General features: G+C 35.0%; 1 protein-coding gene across 1 annotated transcript in view; it reads right to left on the bottom strand.

Moving 5' to 3' along the window:
* Positions 1 to 5,954, bottom strand: part of LOC109080397 (E3 ubiquitin-protein ligase RAD18-like) — a 47,091-nt gene extending 41,137 nt beyond the window's left edge. Inside the window, 4 exon segments of the mRNA XM_042726311.1 lie at positions 3,991 to 4,061; positions 5,088 to 5,149; positions 5,277 to 5,355; positions 5,752 to 5,954. Of these exon segments, the coding sequence (XP_042582245.1) occupies positions 3,991 to 4,061; positions 5,088 to 5,149; positions 5,277 to 5,355; positions 5,752 to 5,802 (263 nt within the window). The 5' untranslated portion in view covers positions 5,803 to 5,954.
* Between the last annotated feature and the right edge of the window lie 9,389 nt (positions 5,955 to 15,343).

Genomic DNA, 15,343 nt, shown 5'->3' with positions numbered 1-15,343 from the left:
TTCCATGCAGATGCGGCAAATTTGTCACAGGACGCGCGATATGACAGTTGCATCCTACTATATGAACTAGCGGTTTTAAATACAGTATTTTTATATTTGACGTTCGTTTATCAGTATGTTTGAAAGTATATTTTTTTGATTATTGGTGATTCCATAGGCTCTCTCGCTCACCTGCGCGGTTTAAAGCACCAAATAGTTATGCTATGACAAGAACAAAGAGTCTCTCTCTTGCTCCACCCATGCACGATACTAATGTGTATCGTCGATCTCAACGGCTGACGATATGACGATTTGAATGACCATATTGCCCAACACTAGTGCGGCTGTTGGATGCAAGTTTTCCCAGCCTCACTAGCTGCTGATCCACAGACAGATGGAGGTGGGTACAGAGAGCTATGTCAGTTTATTCAGAAGGATATCCGGGATGATGGTGTTGAAAGCGGAGCTTAAGTCCACAAACAGGGTCCTTGCATAAGTTCCTGGTTTGTCCAGATGTTGGAGGATGTAGTGCTGTCCTATGTTGACTGCGTCATCCACAGACCTGTTTGCTCGGTAAGCAAACTGCAGGGGGTCCAGTGTAGTGTTGGGCGATGTAGTCATTTTTCATGCATTCTAACATAACTGTGGCATTAAACTCAGTTAGTGAGGGCTCAGTTAAAATATTGCACATATATAGGCCATTCAGATTACTTGTTAAAGTGTAATGAAATACCTTTTATCAGCAGACAATGTATGTCTGTTTGTGGTTGGAAACTCCTTCACCGACTACAGGCTCTAATCCTACAGGCTAGTCCAGTGATGTCCTTCAAGTATGCCAACCCGAGCCTCTCAAATTACTTCATGACCAAAGATCTTGAAGCAACAGGTCTGTAGTCATTTAGTCCTGTGATTTTTGGTTTCTTGGGTACAGGGATGATGGTGGAGTGTTTGAAGCAGGAAGGGATTTCACACAGCTCCATTGATCTGTTGAAGATCAATGTGAAGACGGATGACAGCTGGACAGCACAGGCTTTGAGGCAGGATGGAGAGACACCGTCTGGGCTTTTGGCTTTCCTTATCTTCTGTTTCATGAAGACTTCGCGTACATCATCTTCACAGATTTTCAGTGCAGGCTGAGAAGCAGTAGGGTGGAGGGAGGGGGAGGATGTTGATGGCTGTGTTGTCAGACGGTCAGAGCGGGTGTGGGGTGTCAGACCAGGCTTTTGTTTTTCAAACCTGCAGTAAAACTTGTTCAGGTCTTCAGCTAGTTGTAGATTGGCCTCAGTGCTGGGGGATGGGGTCTTGTAGCTGGTGAGGGCTTTCAGGCCATTCCACACTGATTTTTTTAGCTTTTCAGAGAATCAGAAAGCTTTATTGCCAGGTATGTTTACACATACGAGGAATTTGTTTTAGTGACAGAAGGTCCACAGCGTGACAGAATGACAGTGACAAGACAAGACAAGACATGGATAATAAAAAGAATAATATACAAATATACAAAACAGACAATGTGCAAAATAGCAAAAACACAATATACAAAATAGACAATTTAGTATGTACAGGTATGTTAAGTGCAAGTTTGAAATGTAAACAAGTATGTGTGTTAAATAAATAAATGTAAAATAGTGTTGTCTGTTCCACGTCAAGTGCTCATGAGATGGATTGCCTACGGGAAGAAACTGTTCCTGTGCCTGGCCGTTCTGGTGCTCAGTGCTCTGTAGCACGTCCTGAGAGATAGTGGTGCCCAGGAACCTGAATGACTCCAATGTTGTTACAGTGCTGTCTATGATGGTGAGTGGGGGGAGTGCAGGGGGGTTTCTCATGAAGTCCACTATCATCTCCACTGTTTTGAGCGTGTTGAGCTCCAGGTTGTTAAGACTGCACCAAACAGCCAGCTGCTGAAACTCCTGTCTGTAAGCAGACTCGTCTCTGTTCTGGATTAGGGCGATGAGTGTTGTGTCATCTGCAAACTTCAGGAGCTTGACAGAGGGGTCTTTAGATGTGCAGTCATTGGTGTAGAAGGAGAAGAGCAGTGGGGAGAGAACGCAGCCCTGAGGAGCTCCAGTGCTGATCGTACGGGTGCTGGATGAGATTCCTGTCAGAGGCCCCTCCCACTATTGTTTGACTGACAGTAGCGTTTCAGCACAGACTGGACTGGCGTCTTACATTAGACCCTCCCTAAATGAGCTGTCATCAGTCAGCCATTGTTTCTCCGCCGGAGCAGATGCAGACAAGAATGGCTCCTAAGCGATTGAGGTGTTTTATTGTTGGATGTAATAATGAACATAGCAGTCGTCATTTACTCCCGATATCTGAGCCGCTGAAGACCCAGTGGATTACATTTGTTTCTGAAGGGAATGCGCGCCCGATCTACCTAAATGCGTCTATCTTCGTGCGAATCATTCGTGATCCAGCTTCACCTCCAGAACAAGTGAGTGTGAGGTTTTTTTAATGAATCTTTGCAAATCGACCTTTCCTAATGTGCAAGTTAGCAAGTTTCACGATGAATGCGGCTAAAGTTTTTTCTCTCAGAGAGCGGCTCGGAAGAGAGGGGCAGGGCAAGCAGAGCTCATTAACATTTAAAGTGACATGCAATAAAACAGCATGCTGCAGTCAGAGCTTTTTTTTGACAGGTAAAAACGGTGTTGTTTTACACTAACATTGAGAAATTTTAACCAAACTATGTTACAGACTTTTCATTAAGCCATTTTGGAGAACATCCGCTGAACGCAAGCAGCTTACGCTCTTCTGTGTCAGCCACAACACAAGGATACGTTTTCTATGTGTATTAACACTTTGATTTGACCTGAAACAGCAAATCTGTGCAGCGAAGAGCATACGCTGCCTGCGTTTATCTCATATTCTTCAAAATGGCACTACAGTGATGTGTAGACACACAGAGGAGACGAATTGTTGAATAAAGTCATTATTTTTGTTTTCGTCTCGTAAAAAAAAGTATTCTCGTCGCTTCATAACGTTGCGGTTGAACCACTGATGGCAGTTGGAATATTCTGATGATGTCTTTCATACTTTTCTGGACCTTGACTGTGTTATTTACTTGGCAGTCTATGGGACAGTCACAAGCCTCTTGGTCTTCATCTAAAACATCTTAAATTGTGTTCCGAAGACGAACAAAGCTTTTACGGGTTTGGAACGACATCGAGGTAAGTGATTAATGACAAAATTGTCATTTTGGGGTGGAGTATCTTTTTTTTTTTTTTGAAGTATGATGTGGATTTGGATGGTTGTTTATTGTCTAACTGCCTTTTTCATGGCTGTTTCACACTCTCTGAACAAGAACAAATGTAGCATTGAAAGAGCGAAAGCTTAAACATGCACATAAGAACTGAAGCATAAGTTGATACATTATTCATAAGAAAAACATGTTTGGTGCCAACTCCCACAAAACCCTGTGATAAAACATACATTGACACAATCAGAATGTCTGGGACTTTGTAGCTAAATCTTAAATGAATGTTACAAAGAAAGACATAAAAATTAAAACAATATTTATCAGATAAACAACATTTATATGAGTTTTCTAAAAATAGTATATATATCCAATAAGAATTTCCACAAATGCAGAATGACAGAAGCACCAGATTAAATCCTTGGACAAATATAGAATGAATGACTTGACCTCTCACTCTGCCCATTACCAAAAACTACATACCTTAGAATTAATAATTTTTTCCTGTTCACTACTCACTAATTAACCCCCACTGACTTTCTATAAGACTGCTATTCAGACCCACACATAATTTGCAGCCATTGAACTCCTCAGAAAGCTTTTTATAGTTCTGCAGAAATTAATCACTATTCATTTACAAATTGACTGGATTATAGTATAAAAATATTTATAAGCGTTTAAGACATTTTACTATGTTTAAAACTTCTGCAGTGTTCCATATTCTCCTGCAGAATACATGCTGTACAGGTACACTAAAAAACACAGCATCCTTATATATGTATGAAATAAATGCTCATATTTAAAACAGAAATAAACTTTACCTTGCTGCTTGGAAGCTCTGAACTAAATCATCTAATAATCTGTTGTTCCTCAGGTCCTGTTCTGTTGATGGCTGCAAAGAGAGATGAAGATTAATGGAAAGTGTCCTAAACTCTAAACCTAATAACTTCATTAAACTGCAATAACAGCAATGTTTACATGTAGAAGCCAGGAGTTAATTATAATTAAGCTTTTAAAATGTTTTTGAAAGAACTCTCTTATGCTTCCCAAGGGTAAATTAAATTGATCAAAAATAAAGTAAAAAATTCCTGTAAAAGAATTATTACAAGTTAAAATAATTGTTTTCAATTTAAATATATTTTGCAATATAATTTAATCCTGTGCTGGCAAAGCTGAATTTTCAGCAGCCATTATTCCAGTCTTCAGTGTCACATTAACCTTCAGAAATCATTCTAATATGCTGATTTGCAATTACTATTAGGGCTTAAAGATTAACAATGTTTTTTATTAATATTGAGAAAAAGTTAATTAAACAGCATTCACTTAAAAATAGATATAAAATATCTTTACTGTCACGTTTGATCAATTTATTGCATGCTTGCTGTAACATAAGAGTATTCAATTATGGGGGTTTTTTTCTCCATAAAAATATTAAGCAGCATAAAATGATTACACATTGATTAAAATAAAATAAAAAAAATGTTTCTTGAGCATTATTAAGCATTTTTAAGTTATTTCTGAAGGATCATGTGACACTGAAGACTGGAGAATTGGCTGTTGAAAATTTATTTTTTTCCTTCTCTTAAAATATATTCAAAGGCTACTTTAAATTATAATAATATTTCACAATATTACAGATTGTACTGTTTTTGTACTGTTGTCATATATATATATATATATATATATATATTATAGAAAATAAATATTATATATTATATATTATATATATATATATATTAGGGCTGTCAAATGATTAATCACGATTAATCATTAAAAGTTTTTACATAATATATGTGTGTGTGTGTGTGTGTGTGTGTGTATATCTATATATATATATATATATATATATTATATATTATATATATATATGAATATATATATATATATATATATAGACTTATTTTGACATGAGACTCACCATGTTACACACAGGACACAACAACTTATAGGAGAGAAACTTCCGTATGCACAGAGAACAGACTGTTGGAACGGCAAAAAGAAAAAGAGAAGCGATCACTTTGTATTTTGCTGAAAGCAATTATGCCAGTTAAAACATCATACATGTCAAACGTTTATAAACTGAACTGCAGAAGTAAGTTATACGTACAGTTATGAGAACACTGGGTCATCATGGTGATGTTGAGAAATTCGAAGCAGATAGGACAACGGAGGAGGGTGTCTATGCTCTGATACAGACACAAAAAATAAACAAGATCTGATGTCAATGAACCTGGGAATTTCCACATTTATGACTATTAAGTTATATCTGTAGCACTGTGACACGTGCTTATTGATGTATAAAACCATGCAACGCAGTTCATTCTGATCAATATCAGGAAAGCACTGGACATAAAACAAGAACATAATGACTTCGTGAATAGATTTCGTGTTTTATATCAATAAAACAACACATGAAGTAAGACGTTTAAATTAAAAAAAGATATATATATTCTGTGAGACGCGATAGAAATCGAGTTTACAAAATTCTATTAACGTATAAGTTATACATATGAGCGCCAAATAACACAATCGTAGAGGAGAATCTTGTTTCAACTGCAACAAAGTTGAATAACAGAACGTACTTTCAGACATGACAGGTTCGGAGGTAAGTCCACTTCGTTTAGCTGAGCCATTCTATGCAAATCCCTGTGCTGCTAGGATTTCGATTTAGATGAAAGAAGAAAATTAATATGAACTCTAGCTCTCTTGATGGCAACAATAAACTCCCGCGCATCGCTAAACACTTCCTACAATAGCGTCACTTCCGGCTGAAACATGTAACAAGAGCATGACACAACAGTTCCAAAAAAAATGCCTTGGGACTTTTAGTATGTTTTTGAATTTTGAGCATTAAAAAAAAAAAAAAAAAATTTTATATATATATATATATAGATTATATATATTATATTATATATGATTATATATATATTTTTTTTTTTTTTTTTTTTAAATGTATATATATATTTTTTTTAAATTTTTATACAATTATTGTTACTTTTGTAAATTCTAAATAAATTAATATAGGTTAGAAGTTTCAAAACACTTTAAAAATCTTTCAGAGAATTTAACATTGTTTTTTGTTGTTGTTGTTGTTTTTTTTTTTTTTTTTTTTTTTTTTTTTTTTTTTTTTTTTTTTTTTTTTTTTTATTAGAGTATTATTGTAGAAACAACTGAGGTAGCCTATAATGATTATGTTTTTTTTTACATTGATTTCCGTGATGATTTTACTAAGGAAAGCATACTTGCAAAAGCCACATTAATAAAATATTAAAAGCCAAATAAAAAAAGATTAAAGTAATAAAGTGTAGAATCCTTCAATTAAAATATAATATGATACACTTTATATGATTGCTTTTAAATTGCAATATTTAAAAAACAAATAATTCATTAATGTTAATATAAATACAAATTAACTGTATTTGTAAAATTTATTTACATGTCCTTAGCGCAGAATACAGTCATAATTAATGTAATTAATTATTAGGTGTGATTTAGTCATGCAGGCCTGATCATAATCCTTTAATAAGTAGCTAGATTTATTCCACAGAATAGTAGAGAATGAATTATGGCTGTATAGCATAATATTATGGAATATTGGAAGAGGTCAAAAGGACAAATTCTAATCCTAATATTAATCCTTATAATTGATGATTAATAATGCTATTTTTCACTTTTTAATACACTGCACTATTATAAATATTTTGGCATATGACAGTGAAGGTGATGTTCCACAGCCCACAGAGTGTCACTAAACCGAATAAGTGATCGTAGCCAGGTGTAAGAAAGTATGAGACTGAACGAATAGTCATGCACTTCAAGCACTCTGGCATAACACACATAGTTCTTCTGTCTTGTTTCTCTGAATGTCGAGGCTAAAGAAAATAAAAAGTATCTGTGAATACAAGCTGTTCTGTGTTTGCTGAAAGGTTAGAGTATATACCAAATAAAGACATTCAGTGTGAATGGGAATTTGTAGAGTAATAATATTGCAAAGAAACTAAGAAATGAGGCCATAACCGCTCACTTTTTTATCAAGTATAAACATGGTGTTATTTAGACTTATGAGAAGGAAAGGATCCCATTGCTCTATTAAACAGAATATTGTTCTTTACTTAATAACAAAATGAAGAAGTTTTCATACAGTTTTGCACTAACAAACACACTTTTTGCTACACACTGAGTAAAATCACACACATATGTGGCTGATTTCCTTAGCTTGACTTGGATAGCGATATAGCCTCCTCTAATCTACAGTAAGTGCACCTACCAGGACATACGAGTATAGAAAATGAAAATACACACTGAAACTACCTTGAGGTTCAATTGCACTATTCAGGTGCTTATTTTGCATGAATATGATTACAAACGAGGCTGACTGACAAGTGTAAGTATACAGGTACACGTTCCAAATGACTTAAACATGAAAGGGAATATTCTCTAATGTCTCGCTTTGTGGATCACAGAACACGGGCAAAATGTAATGGATAGCAAAGTGAGACTGCAGTCTTAACTGCCAAGATACATTAAAACCTTTTAGAAAATAATAAGCCCATTTTGTCCTCAAGGTGGATATCATTAAATCATGGGGTTCTCAGTCAGGTCGTTAGAGTATGTCCACCAGTGTATACTTTAGTTTTGGATGTGTGACATACATTGATAAGCACAACTGTAGACAGCTGTGAGGGTAAAGATATTTGGTTTCAGCACTGTATGTCTTGGCAGAGTTACAATTGGACTAAAATGTGTCAGACAGTAATTCAATATCCACAATGGGCATTTGACCAAGCTCTCTTTATTTACCTGAATCAAAAAACCTTCTTTCAAGTGTAAGTAGCAGCATTTTATTGACTACCTGATCTAAACTTGCTGCTATGACCATAAAAAATGTGTAAAAAATGCTGATATTACACTTTAAAAAAAGAAGAAGAAGAAGTAAATGTACTGGTATTTTTCTGCCAGGACATTATCTGTTCATTTCAAGGATATTTCTGTTAACCATAAAACATGCACTGAAGCACAAAATTAAAAATACAGGTAAAACACCAGTTAAAATACAGAAAATTTCTTCATTTTATTACAGTATTATTGCACCCATTTTTACAGTTTTTTTTAGCAGTGTACTGTAAACAATTTCTTTATGCAAGATTTTTTTTTTTTTTTTTTTTTTTGGCTTTTATGAAATGTATGGATTTTATTTAATATAAGTAAAAAAAAAATGCATCATTAAAATAAATGGGATATGGAGAACATGACTTGATTTCAATTATGAAAGTTTGCCCATTTTTCCAAAACAAAGAAAGAAAGAAAGAAAGAAAGAAAGAAAGCCATTTATACCATCCCATTAAATATGTTTAATATGTATAACATAATATGTTGTTGTTGTTGTGTGTTATATATAATTGTTGTTGTTTTTTTTCTTTTTCTTTTTTTTAAAGCAATTTTATTAAATGGTTATAAAAGTAGTCTATATATAGTTATAAAAGTATATTCCATGCTTTGTCACTTGCATCCCATAAAAGCTCCACAGAAGATTCAGGCCAGTTGTTTAGACTAAAATACACAGAATTATCTAAAAATGATCACGCAAACTAGTGTTGAAGTGTACATATTCGATTGCTTGATTACACAACAAATGTCAATGTCTTTGTCATCAAAATATCACACAAAAAGTCTCTCAATTAAAGCATCAGATCAGATCAGTCCTGCAGCCATTGAGACCAATGAGCTGTCTTTAACTTTCAAATAAATCTAAATGATGTTCAAAAAACCTTCATACTTTTTTTTAGCATTGTGAAGTCCATGTAATAAAATGTGAATTTATGACACAACTCAGCCTTCAGTCAGGCTGTTCCACCAAATTAGACAACCAAACAGGCAGGACAATTGTAGGAGAGGCGACCAAAATCCAGCAAAACTCTTTGATGAAATGGCAAAAACTGTCCATCAACGATCTTTTCACCACATTTCATTTAGTTCCAGCCTCAGATGTCACGCCCACGGACCATTGGCTAAACGTCTGATGCATATGGGACACAAAAGTGGAAACACTTCAGGAGTGTCGAAGTTGTCATTGGATTGGTTGAATTCTATAGGATTTCCGGGAGACGTGTGTGTCACATTCTTTAATGTTCCGCCTGGAAACAAAGATGCTGTGCTGCCAAACCCCCTCACAAAAGAAGAAAGACGGAGTGTTTACAACTGTGATGACGAGTGCTTATCAGGATCAACTGAACACTGGCTTTTCAAAAGTATGTGAAATATTTAAAGTTTGCGGCATAGAATCTTTAAAATACGTCTGAGATTTCTACACGCCGGTCTGTTATTGTGGCAACATTTCCACGCCCCGAAATGTGATGCTGAACTGTAATTGGTTGTTTGACATGTCGTTCAAATGGCCTCATAGGCAGGACTTGGCCAATGAAAGCTGCCATGAGTTCCAGACCTTCATCCGCCAGGCTATGCGAGACTACACTTCATTTGCTTGGCTTCTCTGGGAAAGTGGCCGAAAGAAAGCCAATTTTGAGAAACGCCAACATTAGGTCAGTGCTGCAGTAAACTAAAAGCCATGTGAAGCATTTGAAAGTGATGAAACAAAATTTATGCTCTTTGGCCTGAATGCTAAGCACTGTGTTGACAAAGTAACACCTCCACTATCATCAGTCAAGAACAGTTGTGGCAGCACACGCCTGTGCCTTAGGGTTGCTTTAAGAAATTGGTAAATTTGATGGAAATAAGGGCAATATGGATAAAGCCACATCCAAATTTCCAGAGGAGAATCTGTTTCAGTCAGTCAGAAATATCACTTAAGATACATTTTCCAGAAGGACAATGACCTTAAGCAAAAAGTAAATGCTACATCATTTAATTGGCCTGCAAAAAAAGAAATGAAATAATCTAGAATGACAGGCTTCAGGCAGACTTCAGACTTTAATTCAATTATAAAGATTTCTAAATTGCAGTACAACGAAAATATTGGTATAATTTGGTACAATTAGAGAAATTACAGTACTTCAAATAATGGGGGAAATATTAATGTAGAAATTGCAGGTAAATATTAAAAAAATAAAAATTTATTCTGTTACATAAAATTCAATATTTTAATTTTATTATTTAAATTTGACTATAAAAAATAAATGCAAGAAAACAGTTTTGCAGCATATTTGTTTTCCCTGCTCAATGGTTGCAGTGCAGCTAATGCACAGATTACTTCCTTATACATATGCATGCTTAATTTCAATCTTTTATTCAGATTTTTACATGCAAAACAGTGAGACAGAACCTTTGGTGAACTCTGCTGTCCACTATACTCAGTTTAATTTCTGTTTCCCTTTCTAAACATAGGGCTTGAACCCTGTCAGTTTTGATCGCACTCACTGGTCTGATCAAACCCAACAGGATAACAATTAAAGTTGGATTAAAAGCCAGTTGTAAAAGAACATACAAATCATTATGTCAAGCACACACAAGGACAAATACAAAACTAAAATATTATTTTATCTTATTAACCATTTCTGCTACCATTAGTCTTTGACAATTGCACCATGCAGTCGTTCTCTCACTACAGCTCCTTTAAGCTCACTACAGGAGATAAAACACACACATCACATGTTTGTTATTCAATACTGGTTTCTTGGACAAAATAATGATTGGTACAATTACAGCAATGCAAGTGCTGATGTTTAGAATACGTTAACGCATTGACTGAGGTGACATTAATGTCCATCTTAGAGATGGACTGAGCTATGGCTCAGGCTCTTTAAATATGAAGGCATACAAATGGTTTTAACTATGCTTCCTTAAGTTACGTCTATAATTTATTGTTAATTTTGGTTGTTGAGCACCTGGAGGGAAGCAAAATCTCTCCCAATCACAACATGACCCTCATGGCTTCAGCTGAAGTGGAGAGGAAAATGACAATACATTGAATGAATAGTTCAATGTAAAATTCCTGAAAAATTACTCACCCTCAGGCCATTTAAATTCATGGGAATACATTGGTAGAAATTTAGAATAGATTTGTTTCTTACAAACATGCAGATTTTCTCTTCACAAGACATAAATTGATGGACTGGATTTGTGTGGATTATTTGTGGATTATTGTAATGATTTTATCAGCTGTTTGGACTCTCATTCTGACGGCACCCATTCACTGCACAGGATCCTCCTCATGAAGAAATATATAATCTACATCATAAATGACCTGGGGGGGGGGGGTTCAACTATTTTTGTTCTTTCTTTTTTTCGATGAGTTATTCCTTTAACAAAAAATGACTATGAATAAATAAATAGTAATAATAATAATAATAAAAATGTCATTGTCTTTCTAAATGACAATAAAACTCTAATCACTGAAAGGGATTACTCCCTTTCTCATAACATATCACATTTGGTTCAAATCTTTACATTGTCCTGTATGTCAAGAGAAGTGTGGTTTTAACACATTTTAACTATATGTTTATGTTTTTAAACAATTCTCCAAAAATGAAACACTTTTATAATACTTTTTTAGAGCTTGATAGTCACTAATTACTATAAATGTTCAGCATATTGAAAGTAGCCTCCTCTCCAACATCTATTTTGTTGTCCGTGAAGAAAGAAAATCATGCAGGTTTAGAGTAAACAAAGGCATAATTATCATTTTGAGCAAACTATCCTTTCAAATGAAGACAATAGGTGTTGGCATCCTTGAATCACACTGATGATGCAAAGTTCCAGTTTTATTTCTTTTTCCATGATTGTTGAAGAATAATTATAGAGGTCAATTCACAAACATGCACATGCTCTCAGGGGACTTGTAAATGGCACAGGCAATCAGTTCACTCTGGCTCAATTCATTTCATTAGTCGGACTGATTAAATACCTGAGGATAAGCCAATACATCTTCAGTGCTCAATCTCTTTTACTCTGGCACAGTGAGAGTCCCGCTTTTGGAAAAGGAAGAATTTAGAAGGCAAGATAATTCTTTGCTCAATTAGTTTCTGTTTCTGTGGGAGTTTTCATTTGTTTTCCTTGTTTTAGAAGATTTAGAAACCGGAGAAACATGGGTTTTGTTTATTAACTCCTTTTGGTTCCAGATCAGCAATAGCTGCAAATGAACAAGAAAACTCATGAACATCGACAAAGACATATGGGCGTAAACAAATATATATATTTGTTTATATATATTTTATAAACAGAAATTGCATGTGCCTATAGGCACATGCAATTTCTCAGGTTTTGAAAGACATTACATAACGAATGCAGGTTCTTACCTGCAAAAGCAATTATTTGCACAAAAATGCTCTCCCTCACACACAGAAACGCTCAATGCTGAAAGTAACCAGATTCTTTGTCAACCAGACATTCATTGCCTTGGGCTCAGAAGGTGATATTAAACTATTCAGAGCTGTTCCACTCCAAGCAGCAATCCAGTTTGGAAGAGGATGACGTTCAATTACTAAACATGCCATCACACAGCAATCTTGTCCTCGCTGTGGCAGCTGTAGCTTGGGTTTCAATCAAAGAGGCAGCCAAATATTCTGTTACAGCAAAGCACTGCTTACTAGAATGAAAAATTACCTAAATGCAGATAAGGATACAAGATACAGACAATCAAAATATTTTTGCTGAATAGAATCTGCCTCTCTTTACTCCATTAATACAAATAATACCATGTGTTATAAGTATGTTATCATTTAAAAAAAAAGCATTACTTTGCAAATAAAAGCAGCACATCTCAGGTGATTACATAGCATTATAGCAAAACAGTGATAAGGATTTTGTCACATACTGTAGGCTAATGCAAGAGAGACACTGATCATGCATAACACTTTTATCATCATATAAACCAGGGGTTTTCAAAAGATTTTGCTTCAGAACCCAGATTTTACATTTTCCATGTCTATCCTCGCTTGATGTGAACCGTATTTAATAGTCTTTGTCACACTTTCTTTTACCTTGCAAAGTTTTCTTAAGTTTTTGAGAATGAAGAGATATTTGCCAATTGCCATCTGTCCAATTTGGCTTCTAGCAAGTGACTGAATACAGGCCAGAATGTTGCTTGATTGGGCACACAGCCTTGACGGCAAAAACAAAAGGTATTGGAAGCCTTTTTACCTCCCTTTAAAAAGATGATAAGCATATGTATTTTTCTAGCCCAACTATTCACTACTATTTGCATATGTTACTGTACCTGATGTCAAAATAGACCTGTGACTGCGATACATTTTTTGGGTCATGACCCACCAGTTTAGAACCTTTGCTATAAACAATCAAAAATAGGTTATCCTTGTTTTAAATCTCCCCTTCAGCACAAGCATTTACATATAAACATCTCTTCCCTGAAACTGTTCAGAATTCAAATCTACAGATGTGAGGATGTGAGGAGATTTTATAAAAGCAGCTCTCAGACAGCTTGTCAGATCTGGGAAATATATATGAAATGTGAATGCCTGCTTCTAGGCGCTCTGTAGCAATTCAACCTAAGGTTCTACTAACTACACAGCAACCATATTACAGACAACAGAAATCAAATCTTAATATCAATAATTTTTTGCAAAGAAATACAAGCTGTTCATTGCCAAACATGGAGAAAAGTATGTAATAGTGCATTTAAAAATAGGTCTTGTAGCCTTTATTTTAAAATGAAGGTAACAGTTTTTATGTTTGTTTTTTTAACTCAGTTAACTGCTTATCTCAAGTACTCTACAGTATGTCTTAAATGAACTTTAAAAATAGGTCTTGTTTATTTTATTTTATATTGAGTATGTCTTAAATGAACTTTAAAACGTTCACATATTACAAGTTGTGCTGGGAAGAATGTGAATTAGCCTTTATTTTTAAGCTTTTCTTTAGAGTAAAAACAAGGCTCTTGTAAAAATGATTCATAAGTATTTGTGGAAGACGGTTTGGCCTTTACAGTTCTGTAGCTCTTCTTTTATCCATTCATGCAAACAGAAAACCAAATCATCACTGGCTTCTCCACAAGCTCTTAACCTCCAAGACACAGACTTTTAAGTATGCAATTGGATGTTAAGTGGGCAATTAAACTATTGCTTAACCTTATCCCCTCATTTATTTCAACTAATTGTAGAATAATAGAGTCATTAATCCGGTAGGAACTCTTTAGCATTCCTAAAGAGCAGCAAAGGTTGTCAGAGATGTATTTGTAAGAAAGAAAACAACAGAATTTCCCTTGTATATTTGTACCCCAACTGAAGTCCAAGACTGAATCTAGTACAGAAGCACATAAACAGTGATAAACCAACTACGTTATTAAAAAAAAAAACATTAAAATTACTGTATTTGAATATGAAAGCATTTGTATGACACAAGTTCTGTCTGTTTGATCGCACTATATCGCATCATGAGCTATAGATAGTGGCATCAAACAATGGGAACGCATTTCAGTGGTGTTTATTTGAAGGACAAAAAGCAACAGGAAATTACCAGATCTGCAGTCATATGTTCCCGCTCAGTTCCTTACTGGCTACATGAAGACGTTTGAGGCCCACTTGTAAAATTCTTAAATGTCAGGTCAATGAGCACACAATACAGCATTTGTCGTAATCTTACTTTTTAAAGTCTCCAACAGAGAGATCAGCTTAATACGACAAACCATTAGGGGTTGCATTGCATTACCAACTGTTCCAGGTTTTCTCCACAGATTGAAGACTATATAGCAGGGCTAAATGCAAACACACTCTTTTCCTCTGGTTCACTTTCACTCTCTAGTCCATTTCATTTTAAGTGGCACACTACCAGGGCACACGTTTTGTAAGTAACTAAGGGTAAATGTTAACATGCAACATTTCAAAGATGTAGAGAAAAAAATCACAAGGATTATATCTATTAAATATCCAAAACATGTTTTGTTTTCCTCAATCAGGCTCACAGTGAGCTCTCCCATGCATTTTCATTAGCTGCAAAGGTGTGTAATTTGGCTCCCCGGAGCCACTGATAGGTACAATTTGCAATAGCTAAGATCCAATGTCCTCTGGTACTTATTTGTAAACATGGGCAGCATCACCAATGCGGCTGGCAAAAATTCTTGGCCTGCAACAAAATTTTAGGGCTGCAGAGAAAATACATAGTTGTTTTTCACCATTTAAAAATTCACATTTGAATCATGAATAAAAATGTATATTTATATCTGTGTCTTTGTGTTCTTAAAATGCCAGAAAACCCTGCAGCTCA

Source organism: Cyprinus carpio, chromosome B6, assembly GCF_018340385.1.
Source record: "Cyprinus carpio isolate SPL01 chromosome B6, ASM1834038v1, whole genome shotgun sequence".
NCBI classification, from domain to species: domain Eukaryota; kingdom Metazoa; phylum Chordata; class Actinopteri; order Cypriniformes; family Cyprinidae; genus Cyprinus; species Cyprinus carpio.
The sequence above is the reverse complement of the archived record's forward strand: the minus strand, read 5'-3'. Positions and strand labels throughout refer to the sequence as shown.